Below are 20,963 nucleotides of genomic sequence, written 5' to 3' on the forward strand. Positions count from 1 at the left end.
CATGCTGTCAGTTAGAGATAAAGATAGGAGTACAAAGGGGAATTTTTGGGTGAGGTACACGGGTGAAATGAGTTTTCAGGGCCTCATCCTGTGTGTTCACCTTCTGTGTGTGTGTGTGCATGTGTGCATGTATGTGTGTGTGCAGGTCCTGGACAGTCACAGCTTAAGTTAGCAGCAAGAGGGCTTGAGGTTAAAGGTATAGCACGCAAATATGAGGCTGGAGCCACTGAGTAGAGGCTGAGGGCGTCTCCACAGTCCAAAGCTGGGCTGCAGACAGGGAAGGTCAGGAGGAGCACTGGAGGGTCTGGCCTGGGGTTGGGGTCCTGGGGCCAGCATGGGTGGGGTGGGGCTCCAGGGCGTCGCCTCATTGGCTGAGCACCACTCCTCCCTCCCTGTTGCTTGGCTGGGTTAAGGGAGTGGCACTAGCAGGAGCTGCCCCAGGGCTTCTCCCCTGGGGACCAAGGTCTGATGGAAGTGTGGGGCCAAGTTCTGTGTCCTCCAGCCCTAGTGACCTCTCTTTGGCTCCTCAGCATCTACAAATCTGAAGGACAAAACATGGTTCAAGCATCTGGGCACAGGCAGTAAGTACCCCACCCTCTTCTCACCCTCCAGCCCCCTGTCCTCCACCCAGCCCACTTCAGTGCCCTCCCTGCTCCATCCTCAGCCTCTCCCTTGGGGCAGCTGTCCCCCCTCGACCTCCTCCTCCCCACCCACCCACTCACCTCTGAGGTCCCAGAAGAAAAGCATCTTCCACCTGTTGCCTGGGCTGGGTCCTGGGGTGAGGGGAGGCTCAGAAATACTTGGATGAGGGTCAAGGCATGCAGGTGGCCTTCAACTCAACTGCACTCAGCACCTCTCACCCTCTCAGGCTCAGCTGTCTTTGGGGTGAAAAAGAGCCAGTCCTTGCAATGGCCAAGGCCCTGCCTATGTAGTCCTTGTTAGCTTTCTGGCCTCCCCACTCCAGCCCCCTGGTCTCCCTCCTCCAGCCACACTGAGTTTCTTTTGTTTTTTTTTTCTTTCTTTTTTTTTTTTTTTTTTTTTTGAGATGGAATCCAGTTCTGTCACCCAGGCTGGAGTGCAATGGCACAATCTTGGGTCACTGCAACCTCCTTCTCCCGGGTTCAAGCGATTCTCTTGCCTTAGCTTCCTGAGTAGCTGGGATTACAGGATTACAGGCACACACTACCATGCCCAGCTAATTAGTTGTTTTGTTTTTTTTTTTTTTGTATTTTTAGTAGCAATGGGGTTTCGCCATGTTCGCCAGGCTGTTCTTGAACTCCTGACCTCAGGTGATCCACCCGCCTCGGCCTCCCAAAAGGTTGGGATTACAGGTGTGAGCCACTGCACCTGGCCTCACACTGACTTTCTTTGCTTTCTTCAAACATGCTGAGAGTCCTCTGGTGACTATTCCCTCCATCTGAGAGGCTTTCTGCAGTTAACATACAGCCCACTCTCATCTCCTTCATGGCTTTGCTCCAAGGCCACCTTCTCAACAAGGATTACTCTGACTGCCCTATTTGAAATCACACCCCATCTCCAGCCCCTGCACTCCCAATTCCCCTCTCCTTGCTCTGTTTTTTTCCATAGGAGCTGGTACCTTCGCTTATACAAATGTACTTACTTATTACATTTCATTGCTGTCAGCTCCACACAAGCAGGGATATTTGCCTGTTGTACACTTGGACGGAGAGAATGAATAGTGCCCCTCTGTTGACATCATTGCCTCTAGCCTACGTCTCTTTCCAGGGCTTTGATCCTGTTTCTAGAGACCCACTGGTGTCTCACAGGCAACTCAGCTCCTAGATGGAAACAGCCTCCTCCGCCCCCCACAAGTCCACTCCTCCTGTGCTCTTGGCTCAGTCAGGGGTCCCCTTCTCTTCAGTTGCTCAAGCCAGAAGTCAAGGTCATGTCCTTGATACTTCCCTCTCCCCCATGCCTAACATCCAGTCACAAATCTCCTAAAATATCTAGAATGTGCACAGCTTCCACCATTCTTTCTACCACCACCCTACTCCCCCATGGCCATGTCAGGACACCACCCGCCCATTCTTCAAAACTCCCTTCAGGCCTCACCTCCCATGCCTCCCCTGAGCTCCCCCAGTCCCAGGCTGCTTCTCTCTGGTGGTGTTGCCATTACCCATCTCTTCTATTAAACAGAGTGTCCCAAGAGTGGAGAGTGGGTTTTGACCTTGTATCCCTGGTGCTTGACTCATAAGTAGGTGCTCAACAAAAATTTTTTCTTTTTTTGAGATGGAGTCTTGTTCTGTTGCCCATGCTGGAGTGCAGTGGCATGATCTCAGCTCACTGCAACTTCTGCTTCTTGGGCTCAAGCGATTCTCACGTCTCAGCCCCCACCCCAGCTGGGATTACAGGCACCTGCCACCACGCCCAGCTAATTTTTTTTTTATTTTTAGTGGAAATGGGGTTCTGCCATGTTGGCCAGGCTGGTCTTGAACTCCTGACCTCAAGTGATCCACCTGCCTCAGCCTCCTAAAGTGTTGGGATTACAGGCATGAGTCACCATGCCTGGCCAACAAATGTTTGTTGAATGAAGAAATGTTGGTTAGCAGGTTGAATTGTTGGCTCGTGGTTAGTTGGATAGTTTATGGTTGACTGGTTGATTAGATAATTCAATGAGTTAATAGCTGGTTAACAGGAGAATCAGTTAGTTGGTTTTTGATAGGTTAGTCAAAGGGTTAGTAAGCCACCGGGCATGGTGGCTCACGCCTGAAATCCCTGCACCTTGGGAGGCTGAGGCTGGAGGATTGCTTGGGTCCAGGAGTTTGGGACCAGCTTGGGTAACATGGCAAAACCCCATCTCTACAAAAAATAAGAAAAAATAGCCGGTCATGGTGGCATGCTCCTGTAGTCCCAACTACTTGGGAGGCTGAGGTGGGAGGATCACTTGAACCCTGGGAAGTCTAGGCTTCAGTGAGCTTTGACTGTGCCACTGCACTTCAGCCTGGGTGACAGAGTGAGACCCTGTCTCAAAAAAAAAAAAAAAGAAAGAAAGAAAAAGAAAAGAAACAGGCGTTAGTGAGTTGTTAGCTATTTAGTTCCTTGGTTAGCAGATTACTTAGGGGATCTGGTTGGCTGTCAGTTTCTTGCTTTGTAGGCTGGCTTTCTTGGGCCCCTCTTCTTAGTCTGTACCCTCTCCTTGAGCTCTCTCATCTATGCCCATGGCTCAGATGACCATCTGTGATTTGCTGTCCTCCAAATGTGTCTGTAAGTGAGACCACATGACCAGCTGCCTCCTCACTGGCCATCCCACCCAAGTGTCTAGCGGGCTCCTCACACTCAACATGTCCAGAAAGGGCCTCCTTGTCCATTCTCCCACAGCTTCTCTGCTGTGCCCCACGCTAGTCATTCCGCTGCCCTAGCCAGGACCTGAGGGCATCGCTGAGCTGCCCCGCTCCCTTCCCTCTCTAACTGAACACCAAGCCTGTCAGCTTGACTGTGCTCTTGTGGCCATTGGCACTGCCATCTCTGTGGCTCAGGCTGCCACCACTTCTCCACCCATCTGTGGAGAAGCTGATGCTCACCCTGCCTCCACTCCAATTCCTCCATCCTGGCCTCCACAGGGGAGGCAGCTCTCCTGCTGAAATCCTCCACTTGGCCCATGGCCCTCTGGTAGAGTTCAGACTCCCTAATGTGGGCCATGAGGCCTTCTGCCACCTGGCCCTGGGCCCTCTCTGCCCATCTCATGCCACCTCCACTCCTCCGTGGCCAGCCCATTCCTGCACATTGGATACTGCCTTAGTTGCAGGCCTTTGCACATGCCAGTCCTACGCCCAGAGTGATCCCTGCCTCCCTGGAGGCTCCTTTACCCTCCAGCCTTCTTTTCTTCACCTAAATTTCCCTTTCTCTGGGAGTCTCCTACCCCCTCCTCTAGGCCATTCACTTCCTCCACATGCCCCACAGTGCCCACTCTTTCAGCTGGGGCAATGCTCATCACACTGCATAGTAATTGCTCAATTGATTGCTTTTCTTCCGACAGGCTGGATTGTACCAGTGTCCTTTACTGCAGTGACTGAACATTCTAGGCATAGTAGATTCAAGAAATCTTGAGTTCATTGGCTGGTTGGTGGTTATCTGTTGCTTACTGTGTCTTGCCTGCTGTGTGGTGATGAGGAAGGAGCCAGGCTTCCAGAACTCTCTTGGTGTTCTTGTCTTTCTGCTCTGTCCACTTCCCTCTCCTCTTCTGTGGTTACCTCCAGCATGGGAGGTGGGGTTGGATGGGAGCCAGTGGAGGGTCACCTTGCCCGGCTAGGGAGAGCAGCAGCATTCCTCAGGGCTCCTAAATTCCCCTGACCTCACAGCAGCAAAAAGTAAGCAGAGGGAATGAGAGACGTCCAGGCATGGAATAAAACATCTTCCACTTTTCAGCTGAGACCCTCTGTTCATAGCTCACCCATCCCAGTCCTTGCTCTATTCCTTACCCCAGAGAAACAAAACCAGGGATGAGTAGATGGAGGGGGATGCAGAGTTGCGCGGATATTCCACTGGCCCCCATCCAACTCCAGCTCCCATGCAGCATCGTATAGGGATCTCATTATCCCATGACCAGCCTCCTCAGCCCTGAAGAAGAGACCCTACCAATGCAAGCAGCAGCCCAAAGACAGTCCTGGGAAGGTACCACAGAGGCAGGGGAGAGGTAGACAGAGCAGGGAGCCAAGAACACCAAGGGAATCCTGGAAGCCTGGCTCCTTTCTCATCAGCACAGAGCAGGCAACAACCAGCCAAGGAACCAAAGATTTATTGAATCTACTATGCCTACTATGTTCAGGCACTGCAGTGAAGCAAACTGGTATGATCCCAGCCCTTAGGAAGAAAAACCGCTAATTAATTAAGCTTTTTTTTTTTTTTTTTTTTTTGAGACAGGGTGTCGCTCTGTCACCCACGCTGGAGTGCAGTGGTGTGATCTCAGCTCACTGCAACCTCTGCCTTCTGGGCTCAGGCAATCCTCTCACATCAGCCTCCCCATTAGCTGGGACCACAGGCATACACCACAACACCTGACTAATTTTTGTATTTTTTTTTTTTTTTTTTGTAGAGATGAGGTTTTGTCATACTGCCCAGGCTGGTCTTGAACTCCTGGGCTCAAGCGATCAGCTCGCCTCGGCAAGTGCTGGGATTACAGGCGTGAGCCACTGTGCCTGGCCTAACTGAGCAATTACTATGCAGTGTGATGAGCATTGCCCCAGCTGAAAGAGTGGGCACCGTGGGGCATGTGGAAGAAGTGAATGGCCTAGAGGAGAGGGTAGGAGGCTTTCCCAGAGAAAGGGAAATTTAGGTCAAGAAAAGAAGCCTGGCAGGTAAAGGAGCCTCTGGGGAGGCAGGGGACCATTCTCAGTGTAGGACTGGCATGTGCAAAGGCCTACAGCTAAGGCAGTACGTGATGTGCAAGGATGGGCTGGCCAGAGGAGTTGAGGGGCTGGTGTCAGCTTCCGGGCATGCAGACAGTGAGATAGCAGAGTGACTAAGGCCACACTTAGAGGTATCTGTATCCCTCTTCTTCCTCTTTTTTTTTTTTTTTTTTTTTTTGAGATGGAGTCTCGCTCTTGTTGCCCAGGCTGGAGTGCAGTGGCAAGATCTCGGCTCACCACAACCTCCATCTTCCATGTTCAAGTGATTCTCCTGCCTCAGCCTCCAAAGTAGCTGGGATTACAGGCATGCACCACCACGCCTGGCTAATTTTGTATTTTTTAGTAGAGATGGAGTTTCTCTATGTTGGTCAGGCTGGTCTCGAACTCCTGACCTCAGGTGATCTGCCCACCTTGGCCTCCCAAAGTGCTGGGATTATAGGCGTGAGCTACCGGGCCCAGCCCCTCTTCTTCCTCTTTATCCTCCAGTCCCACCCCGCCACCTTCCCCAAACTCCAGTCCTATACATCTCCCTATATGCAGATTTGGGACCTGTTACTCACCTGTTTCATCTACCTTTCCATCTAACCGTGCACTTAACTAAATATAAATCAAGTGCCAGGCCCTTTGGGAAGCTCTGAGGATCTAGTTGAGAGTAAGACACATTCCCCAGTTTTCACTCATTCAACAAATATTTATTCACATCTACTATGTGCCTGGCATGGTGCTGGGCACTGAAGATACACCAGGAAGTAGATCCAGTCCTTCCTTTTCTCCCTCCCTCTCTCTTGGTCATTCATTCATTCACTCACTCTCTCACAAACCTCTGTTTGCACTGACCTGGTTGCACAGCCTCATGCATTTTGCTGACCCCTTCATTTTTGACAGGACCTGGCGCATGTTTCAGCGCTCAGTGCTGTTTACAGAGCTCGGCAGCAGACTTTGTCACACCTCATGCTGTTTGTAGAGTGCCTCACTGTTGCCAGGCCCTGGCCTGTGACCCCAAAGTTCTGGCTCTAGCAGATAGGCAGACAGACAGATGGACAGACATAGACAACTGAGCTCTACTTTCCAGCCTGCTCTCTCCCACCCTGCTTTTTCGCAGAGGCTTGTTGGCACCGTGGATTGCACTTTCAGCTCCCCACCTGCCCGTCTGCAAAGTGGCCTCATTGGTGTGCCGTTTTTACTGGTCTAGTCCCAACTAGAAGGGGCATGGCCTGGCCATCTACCCCAGTTCCTCTCCATGTCCCCATGGCTCTCAAGTGTCTCCAATTCCAGCTGTCCCAGCTGCCCCGGGCAAGAGGAGGCGTGTGTGGCAAGTCTGCTGGGTTACCTATTAACTCAGCTGTGAGTTGAAGAGCCAATTGGCAGCAGGCAGACTTGAGTCTCCTTTCTGTCCATGGGCTTGGGCCACTGTCTCAGGTCCACCCGTGGCTCCAAAATGGTCTCCTCATCCGTGATAGCAAAGATCCAGGAAATATGGTGCGAGGAAGATGAGAGGAAGATGGTGCAAGAGTTCCTGGCCGAGTTCATGAGCACATATGTCATGATGGTGAGTGGGTGGGCAGCACGAAGTGGGTGGGGCTCCACCAGGGCCGTCCATGACCCCCTCCCCATGCTGACCCCATGGGTCACATTGTCCATTCCTTGCCTCTGAGCTGGGAGCCTGGGGAAGCAGTGAGGAAAGTAAGGAGGTGGGGGGGGGGGCTTTCTCATCAACTCTTTTTGGACAGAAAGGGCTCATAATATGTGGGGGTCAAATGAAACCATGCACTGGGGTATCCGGGGCACGGCTGGAAATGGGGAGAAGGGAAACCCAGAGTAAAGATATTGAAGAGGCCCAGGTGCAATGGCTCATGCCTGTAATTCCAGCACTTTGGGAGTCTTAGGCAGGTGGATCACCTGAGGTCAGGAGTTCGAAACCAGCCTGGCCAACATGGTGAAACCCCGTCTCTACTAAAAATACAAAAATTAGCTGGGCATGGTGGCGGACGCCTGTTATCTCAGTTATTCAGGAGGCTGAGGCAGGAGAATCACTTGAGCCCAGGAGGTGGAGGTTGCAGTGAGCTGAGATCACACCATTGCACTCCAGCCTGGGTGATAGGAGTGAAACTCTGTCTCAAAAAAAAAAAAAAAAAGAAAAAAAAAGAGAGAGAGATTGAAGAGAAACTTGATGATCGGGCTCTGATAATGAATCTGGAGGGCAATGGGCGATGTTGAAGGCTGGCAAGCAGGGGAGTGACATGATCAGATTTGGATTTTAAAGGTAATTTTGGGCACAGTGTGGAGCATAAGCAGGACAGGCAAGGCTGGCAAGAGGGAACAAGTTAAGAGGCTGTTTTTGATCTGGGACAGAGAGAGGGTGATGACTGATCTGGGGTTGGAGAAGAAAGCACATGTTTGAGAGGGCTGTGGAAGATGGAATCGGGGAGACTCTGCCAGCAGAAGATGTGGGCAAAGCGCCGATGAGCTGTTCTGGAGCACGGGGCCCAGCACAGGGTGAGAGGCAAGATGCCTGTGGGGAAATCCAGGAGATAGTTAAACACAGGCAAGGGGCTGGAGCTCAGGAGAGGCTTGGTCTGGAAGGAAAAAGTTGAAGTTCATCACAACACAGGTGGTGGTTGTCAACACTGTCTAGAAGGAGTGTACAGAAAGAGAAAAGGATGGTTTGAGGACAGAGCCCTGAGGAATGAAGAGGGGCATGCAAAGGAGCCTGAGAAGGAATGGTCAGAGAGGTGGGAGGAGAACTAGAGCCGACTGCGTGACAGAGGGGGGCAGTGGTTCCACCAGGAAGAAGCCGTCAGCGGCGTGGGCAGCGGCAGATGGGCCACGCGAGGTGAGCACTGGCAAGAGGCCTTAGGGTTTAGCAACGTGGAGGTTGCTGGTAACCTTGACAAGGGTTCTTCTTTAGTGTGTGATTGGGACAGTATCCAGACTGCAGGCGGGATGTGAGGTTGCTCCCTCTCCACCTGCTTCAGCCCTGCCACTTACCCCAGTGAGCCTCTGCCCTTAACATGACTGTAGCCATGTTTATTGCATCTTATGCAGGGTCCAGGGTCTAGAAAAAGAAGGGGCAGCCTCTGGGAAGGGAGGCAAAGGCAGCCAGGTGCATGGCTAGAGGAAGGTGGGGTGAGAGAGGCTGTTTGTGTGTGTGGTGGGGCCCATGGAGCTCAAGGGAGAGAGGAAATCAGAACACCAGGGTTCTTAGCCTGACCCTGCCACTGAGTGACCAGTTGGCCTTGGGCAGGTCTCTCCCTGGCTTAAAGCCTGACTTCTCACTTATGTCATGTAGAATTAGGCCTTCGTGGGCTTTGGAGCTGTGTTTGAATCCTAGCTCTGTTATCTTCTAGCTGTGTGACTATCCACAAGTATCTTAACTGTTCACAAATTTAGCTTTCTTGTTTTTGAGACAGGGTCTCACTCTGTCTCCTAGGATGGAGTGCAGTGGTACGATCTCAGCTCACTGCAGCCCCCACCTCCCATACTCAAGTGACTCTCTTGCCTCAGCCTCTTGAGTAGCTGGGACTACAGGCACGTGCCACTGTGCTCAGCTAATTTTTCTATTTTTAGTAGAGATGGGGTTTCACCATGTTGGCCAGACTGGTCTTGAACTCCCGAATTCAGGTGACCTTCCTGCCTCGGCCTCCCAAAGTGCTGGGATTGCTGGCATGAGTCACCTTGCCCGGCCCACAACTTCAGCTTCCTTATTGGTTAACAGGAGGACTTGTGTGAAGAAGGCCAAGTCTCAGCACCCAGTGTGGTACCCATGTATTGGTCCCTTGTTATTAGGACGGGTGCTCTAGCTGCTCTCTCCTCTCTGCCTCTGGCCCTCCCCTACTCCTCTCTTACCTCCCCACCTGCTTTGGCTCCTGAGCTGTGAGGACAGCAGTTGGATCCTGTCCCTCCTTAATCCAGGGCAAAGTAATTCACTTACCACAAGACATTCCAGCCCCATGAGGGCTGTTAACCCTTGGAACCTCAGAGGCAGGAGGGTGCATCCTCTGAGAGCTGTTAGGGAAATAGGCACTGCCCACATGCTTGATACTTTCCCACATCTGTGTTTCTCTTCCTTTTGTTGAGATTTTCATTGAACACCTAATGCATCCCAGGCTCTGTGATGCTAAGCCCCTTACGTGCAGCATCTTCCCAAACCCATGCAATAGCCCTGTGAAGTAGGTACTATTATTATCCCAGTTTCACAGATGGGAAAACTGAGGCTCCTTGAGACTAAGCCTTTTGCCCAAGGTCACACTTTAAGTCAAGATTAAATCCAGTGCAGTCTAATATCACAGTCTTTTTTGTTTTTTTGTTGTTTTTTTTTTTTGAGATACAGTCTTCCTTTGTCGCAGTGGTGTGATCTCGGCTCACTGCAACCTCCACCTCCCGGGTTCAAGCGATTCTTGCGTCTCAGCCTCTGGAGTAGCTGGAATTACAGGTGCATGCCACCATGCCCAGCCAATTTTTGTATTTTTAGGAAATACAAGGTTTCACCATGTTGTCAAGGCTGGTCTTGAACTCCTGACTTCAAGTGATCCTCCCACCTCAGCCTCCCAAAGTGCTGGGATTACAGGCATGAGTCACCGTGCCCAGCCCAATATCACAGTCTTGACCCTTAACCTCTATGCTCTGTACCTTAGCTTAAATATTGACAGCTTTTAAAGACTGGCTTGTTAATGCTCCCCCAGCCAGGGTAAGGTCCTCACTTTCAGGTAGTTCAAGATGCCTCTCTCGGCCTCAGTTTCCCCATTTATAGAGTGGGAGAAAAATTCTTGCTGTGCAGATTTGTTGTGAGGATTGAAGACAGTAGCACTTGTAAAAGAACTTTGTGAGGTGTAAGCCTATTTCGGATATTGTGTTTTTGTTATTTTTAGTTGCCAGGCTGTGCCAAGAAGTGAGGGCTTTTTTTTTTTTTTTTTTTTTTTTATATATAGGAATCTCAGTGAGTCACCAGGGTGAAGGTTTTGCCAAAAAAGCTAGTGTGACCTTGGCCCCATTTATTGCAGCCAGGACAAGGGAAGTGGACTGATCCGTGTTGCAGCTTCCAGGGGTGTTGCCCTTGGAGCTGGCCTCCTGGCTGTGGGGGAGAGTTGGATGGGCTGGGCCACATTCACTGATCAGGGAGAGGAGGGGCTGGAGCCATCCGGGCCCTGGAAAACCAGCCATACATGTGAGACACGGGGCAAGGGTTGTAGATCACATGCTACGGGGGCCAAGAGAGCGGCAACTCAGGGCGGTGGGGACTTTGGCTGGCTGCGGAGTGCCAATCTGAGCAAGGCTGTATAGCTGCCACCACTCCAGCTGACTGTTGCCATGGAGGGTGGAATGCAGGCCAGTGTTGCCTGAGATGCTCATTTTTCAAGAGAGACGGAAACTTCTGTTCTTCAAAACCAAGTTATCTAAACAAAACCTGTGCGCTGGATGAATTACGTGCGTGAGTTGCCAGTTGGCAGCCCTGACACAGGGAATCATGTGGGGTTCATTCACTCACCCAGTATTTTATTTTATTTATTTATTTTGAGACAGAGTCTGACCCTGTTGCCCAGGCTGGAGTGCAGTGGTGTGATCTCAGCTCACTGCTCTGCCTCCCAGGTTCAAGTGATTCTCCTGCCTCAGCCTCCCGAGTAGCTGGGATTACAGGCATGTGCCACCACACCTGGCTAATTTTTTGTATCTTTAGTAGAGACGGGGTTTCACCATGTTGGCTAGGCAGGTCTCGAACTCCTGACCTCATGATCGGCCTGCCTCAGTCTCCCAAAGTGCTGGGATTACAGGTGTGAGCCACCACGCCCGGCCTATGCTCATACAGTATTTTTAGCACATGGTATTGGAATGCAGGAAAGGCCATGGGGGCCCCTCTGTTTTCAGACCCTCCATGCCTCCTCCAGTCCCTCTACCTCTTGACCCTGCTAGCCTGTCAACCTGTCCTGACCTCACTCCCCCCTGCACCCCCATCTGTTCCTGTCCTCTCCTGCTGTATCTTATCCTGGATCCGAAGCCAGCCCAGCTCTGGGCTCCCCTGCTTCTGTCCTGGGGCTTCTGAGGGACCCAGTGGGCCCTGCTCAGCTGCCTCTCCCCCACCATATCTGGGCTATTTCACATTTTCTCAGACTTCCCCAAAGCTGCTCTGTACTCTGACTTTTTTTTTTTTTTAATCAGCAAATGGCTTGATCTGCTGCTTGATAGGTAAAATAATCAACACTTCCTATGTTCAGCTCACCCTCTTGTCCCTCTTGCCACCAGACCCATTAACCACCCGTGTATCCACATATCACCCCTTGGCTGGGGCGGGGTCCTCTCCTTCCTGGAGGACCCCTCCACTTCTGCACCAATCCAGCTGTCCAGCCTATTCAGGTACTTTACTCTGTCCTTTTTCTCTGTCCTTTATCTTCAGCCCGTCCCTCTCTCAGCCTATAAACATACTGAAGTTTCTCCACTGAAAACAACACAAAATGAAACATCCCTCCCTTCACCCTGTCCGCCCCTTCACGGGATCATGTTCTCTCTTCCCCGCTCCTCAGGCGAGTTCTCGAAGAGGAGTCTACACTGGTGCCTTTCAACTCTTTTTTTTTCTTTTTTTTTTCTTTTTTTTGAGATGGAGTCTTGCTCTGTCGCCCAGGCTGGAGTGCAGTGGCGTGATCTCAGATCACTGCAAGCTCCGCCTCCTGGGTTCAAGCAATTCTCCTGTCTCAGCCTCCTGAGTAGCTGGGATTACAGGCAAGCACCACCATGCCTGGCTAATTTTTGTATTATTAGTAGAGACGGGGTTTTGTCATGCTGGTCTTGAACTCCTGACCTAAAGTGATCCATCCACCTCGGCCTCCCAAAGTGCTGGGATTACAGGCATGAGCCACCGCACCTGGCCTGGTCTGCCTTCTTACCCTGTACCCTGTCCTGGGGCCTTCTCCTCTGATGGCTTTGACTTTGGCCCTTATGTCTACAATTCTTCAGGTTTTCTCCTTTATCAACTCTAGAACAGAGTTCTCCAGGGGAAATACAATACAAACCATCTGTATAATTTAAATTTTTCTAGTATCCACATTAAAAAGGTAAAAAGCAACAGGTGAAATTAATTTTAATAATTAACCCATATATCCAAAATCCTATTTCAAGATGCAGTCAATGTAAAATTATTAGGATATTCTGGCCAGGCATGATGGTTCACACCTGTAATCCCAGCACTCTGGGAGGCTGAGGTGAGAGGATTGCTTAAGGCCAGGAGCTCGAGACCAGCCCGGGCAACATAGTGAAACCTCATCTCTACACAAAATAAATTGAAAAAATTAGCTGGGATAGGGCTCAATGGCTCATGCCTGTAATCCCAGCACTTTGGGAGGCCAAGGCAGGCTGATCATCTGAGGTCAGGTGTTTGAGACCAGTCTGGCCAATATCGTGAAACCCTGTCTCTACTAAAAATACAAAAAAATAGTTGGGCATGGTGGCGTGCACCTACAATCTCAACTACTCGGGAGGCTAAGGCAGGAGAATCACTTGAACCCGGGAGTTGGAGGTTGCGGTGAGCCGAGATTGCACCATTGCACCCCGGCTTGGGCGACAGAGCAAGACTGTCTCAAAAAAAAAAAAAAAAAAATTGGCTGCGTGCCGAGGCACATGCCCATAGTCCCAACTACTTGAGAGGCTGAGGTGGGAGGATCACTTGAGCCAAGGAGATGGAGGCTGCAATGAGCCCTGATCATGGCACTGCACTCCAGCCTGGGTGATAGAGCAAAACTCTATCTCAAGCATCAAACAAACAAACAAATAAAACAGAGGCACAAGAAAGCAAGGCATGCATGGAGCAGCGCAGTCGTTTGGTTTGAGGCCATCTGGCACAGGTAACTGCCTGGATTTAATCCTGGCTCACCATGTACAGGCTGTGTGACCTTGGACAAGCCATTCAAGTTCTCTAAGCTTCAGATTACCCATCTGTCAAGTGGGGGAGAATAATAGTGCTTAACTATCATTTGCAACATCTGAGTTTCTGGCTGGGCCAACGGGGATGGGGAACATAGAGTGAGGAGCAGGTGTGCTGTGAGATGGCAAACTTTCAACAGAGCCTGAGACGCCCGCGGAACACCAGGAGAGTTCCAATGGGGATTTGCAAATAGGCATCTGGCTCCCCCACGGAGATGACGGGAATTTTAGCGCATCAGGCATAGCTGAAACTGTCTACGTGGTAAAACCATGCCTCAAAGACCTTTGGAAAATCAGGAGGTTGCTGGAGCCCTTGGAGAGAGCTTTGGTGTCTGTGACATGTGGAAGTGGAAGCCAGATTGAGGAGGGGGTGCGAGGGAAGGGGTGAAGCAGCTGGCCAGTGTGTTCTCTCCTGCAGCATGACTGAAACAGGGAGGGGGCAACCAGGAACCCACAGCTGGAGAAGGACGCTGGGCAGGGGTGGGACAGTTTGCTGGGAAGGATGAGACACCAGTGTGTGGGAGCTGATCAATGGGAGGATGGAAGGTATGGGGGAGACGGAGGCCTCTGCAGAGGGAGAGGATAGCACAGGAGCCAGGACTGAAGGGAACAGTGGCTCTAGACTGAGGGTAATGGGCCTGAAGGTAGGCCCCTTCCCCTGTGAAGGCGGCATTATCTGAGGAGCCGTGAGGGATGGGCAGCAGCAGCTTGGGAATGCCGCCTGAGGTCAGTGGAAATGAAGCTGAGGGCAAGACAGTTAGGGCCCCACTGTTCCAGCATTGTGGGAATTGCGGCGGAGTGTGTGTGTGTGTGTGTGCAGGGAGGGGTTCCTGGCAGAGTCAGGCGTGGATGGATTTGGAGGTCCCTTGAAGAAACTTCCTTCAGGTCAGCCTGAAGTGTGAGGGACTCTGAGGGGGTGCAATGCATGCCAACCATCCCCTCCTTGCAGCCCTGCCTCACCCCAAAACTTCAGGTGGGCCTGGGGCTGAGGTGCTTGGATGTTTGTCGTAAGAGCTTCTAACTCTGCCCCTCCACCCGGCTCTCAGTGGCTCAGGTCTGAGAGGCCTCAGCAGGGGCAAGGAGAGGAGGCAGTGAGGAGGGAAGGCTCTGGAGGAAGAGGGAGTGGCAGAGGGTCTTTGAGGCAATGCCAGGGAGGCCCAGGGCATGGGGCTGAGGAGCTAGAACTGAGCTCTGAGCCCTCCTCTGAGGTTGGGGCTTCTGGGCAGGCAGCCCCCTTAGAGGCCCTCCCTTGTAGATATTCGGCCTTGGTTCTGTGGCCCATATGGTTCTAAATAAAACATATGGGAGCTACCTTGGTGTCAACTTGGGTTTTGGCTTTGGAGTCACCATGGGAGTCCACGTGGCAGGCCGCATCTCTGGTGAGTGAGCCCAGGGCCTGCCAGACTGGGCAAGACCAGGTGTCCCCAACAGGCTCTTTCCTGCCCACCTCAGTCAGCTCCTTTGCCAGCACAGCCAGTGCCTCAGCCTGGCCACCGGGCAGGAGGAAGTCTCCTCTGAACCCCGTGCCTATGACGTGTCTGCCCCAGATTCTTCCTGGGCCCCCCTGACCTACCATTTTCACTGGCTGGGTCATCTTAGGCAAACCATCGCCTTCTGTGTTCCTCAGTTTCCTTAAGAGTGAAGGTGGCCCCTGCCTCACGGGGTGGTTGTGAGGGCTCAAGGAGAGAGCTCTGTCACAGAGCATGCTGTCATACACACTAGCCATTGTTGTTCTCATACTGTTTGTCACTGTTGTTTGTTCTGCTCTCACTCCCTGACACACTTGCCTGCTGCCCGCAGGAGCCCACATGAATGCAGCTGTGACCTTCACTAACTGTGCACTGGGCCGCGTGCCCTAGAGGAAGTTTCCAGTCTATGTGCTGGGGCAGTTCCTGGGCTCCTTCCTGGTGGCTGCCACCATCTACAGTCTCTTCTACAGCAAGTGTCCTGCGTGGGTGTCCGCCTCTGGCCTCAGCCGCCTCCTGTGAAATATGGGCAGATTGGACCTCAGTGTCCTGATTTGTAAAAAATAGCTGGGAGAAAAAAGCCTTGGAGCTCCCCCACCCTCTAACCTATAACCTCATTTCTGGGACCCCAGTGGGGCTTAGTTGGGGGCAGGTTCGCATGATAGTCTGTGTCTCCGCAGCGGCCATTCTCCACTTTTCGGGTGGAGAGCTGATGGTGACCGGTCCCTTTGCTACAGCTGGCATTTTTGCCACCTACCTTCCTGATCACATGACATTGTGGCGGGGCTTCCTGAATGAGGTCAGTGGTCCAGGATGAGTACCCCTCCCCCTGCCCTCCACCCCTCAGGACAGAGCCAGCAGGGAGTCCCTCCAGATAGACAGGACAAGAACTCTGGATGGAGACTGTACTGAGACGTGTCTCTGCTGGTGGGCTTGGGTCTGGGCCACTGCCGACGTCTTGTGGCTTGGGGAGGGGCCCAGGTGAGCTGCCACAGCATCTGCTCCTCAGGAGTGGCTGACCAGGATGCTCCAGCTGTGTCTCTTCACCATCACGGACCAGGAGAACAACCCAGCACTGCCAGGAACACACGCGCTGGTGATAAGCATCCTCGTGGTCATCATCGGGGTGTCCCATGGCATAAACACAGGATATGCCATCAATCCATCCCGGGACCCACCCCCCAGCATCTTCACCTTCATTGCTGGTTGGGGCAAACAGGTCTTCAGGTACTGCCCCTGCCCAGGCCCATTCCTTTGAGTTTTTCTGTGGGGCTCCTGTGTGTTGAGGGGTGGGGGGTGATGTGAGGGGCAGCACAGGAGGGTCCTGCAGAGCCCCCAGGTGGCCTGGGGAGCAGGAGTGAGTCCCAACATTTCCCCAGGCCAGTACAGATACAGATCCTGCACCTGCACTGAGTGTCAACCCTGTCCGTGAATCGGGCTGAGGCTGACCAGGGCCCTGGGTTGGGGGTGTTTCCTGGGGTAGCCTGGGGATGACTCCTCTGCTCAACCAGTCTTCGCCCAAGGTGGATGAGGGTGCTGTCCTGGGCATCAGCCCCCTCAGCAGGCCTCTGCCTCTTGCCTGCAGCGATGGGGAGAACTGGTGGTGGGTGCCAGTGGTGGCACCACTTCTGGGTGCCTCTCTAGGTGGCATCATCTACCTGGTCTTCATTGGCTCCACCATCCCACGGGAGCCCCTGAAATTGGAGGACTCTGTGGTGTATGAAGACCACGGGTTAACCGTATTGCCCAAGATGGGATCTCATGAACCCATGATCTCTCCCCTCACCCTCATCTCCGTGAGCCTTGCCAACAGATCTTCAGTCCACTCTGCCCCACCCTTACATGAATCCATGGCCCTAGAGCACTTCTAAGCAGAGATTATTTGTGATCCCATCCCTTCCTCAATAAAGCAAAGCTTGTCCCACAGCAGTACCCCCACTTCCTGGGGGCCTCCTGTGGTTGGGCTTCCCTCCTGGGTTCTTCCAGGAGCTCTAGGGCTATGTCTTAGCCCAAGGTGTAGAGGTGATGTGCCTCAAGTCTTTCATGCCCTGGGAACTGGGGTGCCCCAAGGGGAGAATGGGGAAGAGCTGACCTGCGCCCTCAGTAGGAACAAGGTGAGATGAAAGAATGACAGAAACAGAATGAGGGATTTTCAGGCAAGGGGGAAGGAAGGGCGGTTTTGGTGAAAGGACCGAAGCTGACTGGTGGGGGGCTGGCTTTGGAAATACTTTGAGGGGATCCTGAGATTGGACTCTAGACTCTCCCCTGGTTCTTCCCTTCCCCGAGTTCTGGCCAGTTCTTGGACCAGACAAGGCAAGGCCCAAGAAGGTAGATCAGAATTTTTTAGCCTTTTTTCATTAGTGCCTTCCCTAGTATTCTTCTAGATTTTTTTTTCTTAATCACATGAAATTTTAATACCACAGATATACTATATATCTGTTTATGTTCTGTATATGTTCTGTGCTTTATACGTAAAAAAGAATAAGATTTTTTTTCACCTCCCCTTTTAAGAATCAGTTTTAATTCCGTTGAGAATGCTTGTTATAGATTGAAGGCTGGTAAGGGGTTGGGCTCCTCTTTCTTCTTCCTGGTGCCAGAGTGCTCCCACATGAAGGAATAGGAAAGGAAGATGCAAAGAGGGAAATCCTTCAAACACATGAAGACACAGGAAGAGGCCTCATAGGGCTCCAAGGGCTCCAGGGGAGCAGCTGCAGAGGTTGGGTGGGGTGGGGGGCCAGGATCCACTGACCCTGGGGCCAGGCAGGAATCACTCTGTTGCCTGGGGCTCAGAAGGCAGCATCACCCATGGTTCCTGTCATTGCTCATGCATTTTGCCTTTCAACAATTGTTGTGCACCTACTGTGTGCAGGCCCTGCCTGGACACTGGGGATGCGCAGTGGATGCACTGGGCTCTGCCTTTGAGGGTTGCAGTTTAATGGGCGACAGGTAATTATAAGGAAGAAGGTGAGTACAGACTGGGAGGCTTGGAGGCAGTGGGGCTTGGGGTGGGAGAGCTCACATCCAGCCTCTGGGCCAAGGCCAGGAGGCTTCCCAGAGGAGGAGACAGAGCATGGTATTGTGGTGGGGGGTGTCCTTTTTGGGGCTGGGAGCTGCACTTTACAGTTTGAGGGGATGGGCAGAGAAGGCTGGGCTTCGTTCTGGAGGTGGGGACATGGTAAGGTGAGGTTTAGAAAGCACACCTGAGCCGCAGTGTGTAGGATGCTGGAAATGGTGGAGATGGGCCTGCAAAGAGAGTGCTGGGAAGTGATGACCCAGGAGCAGCAGTCGGGCACCTAACAATGGGTCAGCACCATGGGCGTGGAGACGAGGGCCGGGATTGATCAATACCCGAGAAGTACAATGTACAGGACTTGGGCTCCATTTGGATGGAGTGGGTGAGGGAGAGGGAGGAGTCAGAAATGGCTTCCGGTTTCCAGCTTGGGCCTGGAGATTAGAGATGTCCCCACTGAGAGTAGGGCACAAGTGAGGAAATGGTTTGGAGAGAAAGATGATAAGTTACATCATGGATGTGCTGAGTCTGAGTTGCCTATGGGACTTGGAATGGGGGGTGGCAAAAGGTGTGTGACCTTGAGCAAGATATTCAACTCTTCTGGGCCTTGGTCTTCTCATTTGTAAAATGGCGATAAGAATATTACTTCCCATTTGTGTTGCTGTGAATATTAAGTGCGCTACCACATGTAAAATGTTGAGAATCGTTTCTAGCTCAGAGTAAGTGCTCAATAAACACAGTTATGCCTTTTATATGGTCTGGAGCTCAGAAGTGGAAGACAGGGTTTTGTGAAGTCATGGCTTTGTGGATGTAGCTGGAGTGTGGTGTAATGACAGGAGGGTCGGGGGCACGGCACAAGGTAGGTGGTCAAGAGACACTGGACACAACCCAAATGTCCATCCACAGGGGAACAGATACATACACTGCTCTGCAATTGCACATAGCAGAATCCTCTACAATAGCAAAAATTAAGGCACAACAGACACTTGCAACAACACAGAAAAATTCTAGAGGCATAAAAAGTAATACAGTAGCTGGGCGTGGTGGTTCACACCTGTAATCCCAGCACTTTGGGAGGCCAAGGTGGGTGGATCACGAGGTCAAGAGATCGAGACCATCCTGGCCAACATGGTGAAACCCTGTCTCTACTAAAAATACAAAAATTAGCTGGGTGTTATGGCACACACCTGTAGTCCCAGCTATTCGGGAGGTTGAGGTGGGAGAACTGCTTGAACCTGGGAGGCGGAGGTTGCAGTGAGCCAAGATCGCATCACTGCATTCCAGCCTGGCGACAGAGCAAGACTCGGTCTCAAAAAAAAAAAAAAAAAAAAAAGCCTGGTGTAGTTGGGCACCTGTAATCCCAGCTGCTCAAAAGACTGAGGCAGGAGAGAATCCCTTGAACCTGGGAGGCGGAAGTTGCAGTGAATGGAGATTGTGCCACTGCACTCCAGCCTGGGTGACAGAGTGAGACTGTGTCTCAAAAAAAAAAAAAAGTAATACAGTAGACTATATACAGTGTGACACAGTCTTGTAGCTGAAAAATAAGCAAAAATACATTCTTTGCTATATATATGTATGTAAGAAAACTATTTTAGAAAAAGAAATAATTCCTACAGGCAGATGGGGAAGAACACAGGAGTAGTACAAGCTATTAATAATTTCCTAGTTTTGGAGTTGGACATTTGTGGGTTTATTATATGATTGTGCTTGTTAACATATAAATGTGATACATATTGTTTGTATGAGATATATATATATATATACACACACGCACACATACACGTAGATGATTGCTGACAAGGAGTTTCTAAAGATAATATATATATTTTTAGGTAAAATAGAATAACATTCTGCTTCTGGTCTTCATAATAAAAGAGAAATCAGGACTAAGAAAACAAGTGTTTATTATATAGAGTTTTAATTTTTATTCTTTTATTTATTGATTTATCTTCTTTAGGCATGTGCAGAGATGAACTCACTAATTGTTCAAAATAAACAATTTGAATTCAAAGCAAAGTATATTTTTGGAATATCAATTATCACTTATTGCAGATAAATGATAATGTAAAACACCAACTTTGGAATTTATTTGTTTTACTTCTGTGACTCTCAGCCTTCTTTTTAAAATATAGTGTATGTTTTAGGTAAGTCCAGACAGCAGCCAGCACTACATTTGGTTTAAAATCCAGCTTTATAATGACTTCATCTTTCCACCAGCCAAAGGCTAGTTACCTTGTGTCCGCCATCGTGCATATGCTCTCAACTGTTGACTGAGAAAACATGCCTGCAAGCACTTCCCTGCCTGAGATTATATTAAAAATCCATACCTGGGCTAGCAGCATGAGTTCAAGTTGATTATTGTTCTAGATCTGTGACTTCCCATTCATCCTCCTAAAGATATAAATGATTGCTTTTCAATAGACCACATAATTAGGAATGATTATGAAGGCAAGGTTTAGTAACAATAATATACATAGTACTCTAATGGGATTGAATTGGAACACCCACATTAAACTCTCTTAAAATATGTGGAGCAGAACACATGAGAGAAAGCAAAAGAACAAGCGCACACAGCAGAGCTGTGAGTTGCATACTCTGTGCATGCTAATACCATCGCAACAACATCACTAAGGCTTCTGGGTGACGTTTGCCACATCATATTGTGACGTGCATTTGTTTTTATATTTTACCCTAAAAGGCAAAATAACTCTCCATGTGATGACAGAGGGAGCACACACAAAAAAAACCCTCTCAGAAATATTAAAATGGTTACAGGTAATTCAAATGGTATACTGTTTTAAAAGGTACTTGTCTAACACTTTAAGTTGGAAAAGCATCTTGGAAGTCAGTAGATCCATATTTACATTACTTGAATTGTGACCTTAGCTTGACATTTCCATGGTGGGAGACATATTTTATTTAGGAGGCAGAAGTCTATTTAGTTTTTGAGAGCTTAATCGATAGATGGTTCAGGTTTTCTACTGAACCAAAATCTAAATGCCTACCCATTGGTTTTGGTAGCCAACGTCAATATCCAACTGCTCTTTCACACAACATGGCTTCAAAGGCTATGTAACTAACATCATGCCACTGCACCTATGTCTTTTTAAAGTCAAGTACTTCTAGTGCCCCTCATTATAGCTCATATTTCAAGGTATCTTTCAGCAACAATGAATTGCATTAATCAAACTCACTTTTTTTGTGTGTGCTTCA

The 20,963-nt window shown here is 50.5% G+C and overlaps 1 protein-coding gene across 1 annotated transcript; it reads left to right on the top strand.

Annotated features, from left to right (window-relative positions):
* The first annotated feature begins 468 nt into the window (after nt 1-468).
* Nucleotides 469-16,611, top strand: LOC100981209 (aquaporin-7B). Its single transcript, XM_055107697.2, is given in 7 exon segments — nt 469-581; nt 6,786-6,915; nt 14,530-14,653; nt 15,075-15,212; nt 15,421-15,539; nt 15,750-15,967; nt 16,326-16,611. Coding segments are annotated over 7 exon segments (1,128 nt in total).
* The last annotated feature ends 4,352 nt before the right edge of the window (nt 16,612-20,963 follow it).

The sequence above is a fragment of the Pan paniscus genome, chromosome 12, assembly GCF_029289425.2.
Source record: "Pan paniscus chromosome 12, NHGRI_mPanPan1-v2.0_pri, whole genome shotgun sequence".
Taxonomy (NCBI): Eukaryota; Metazoa; Chordata; class Mammalia; order Primates; family Hominidae; genus Pan; species Pan paniscus.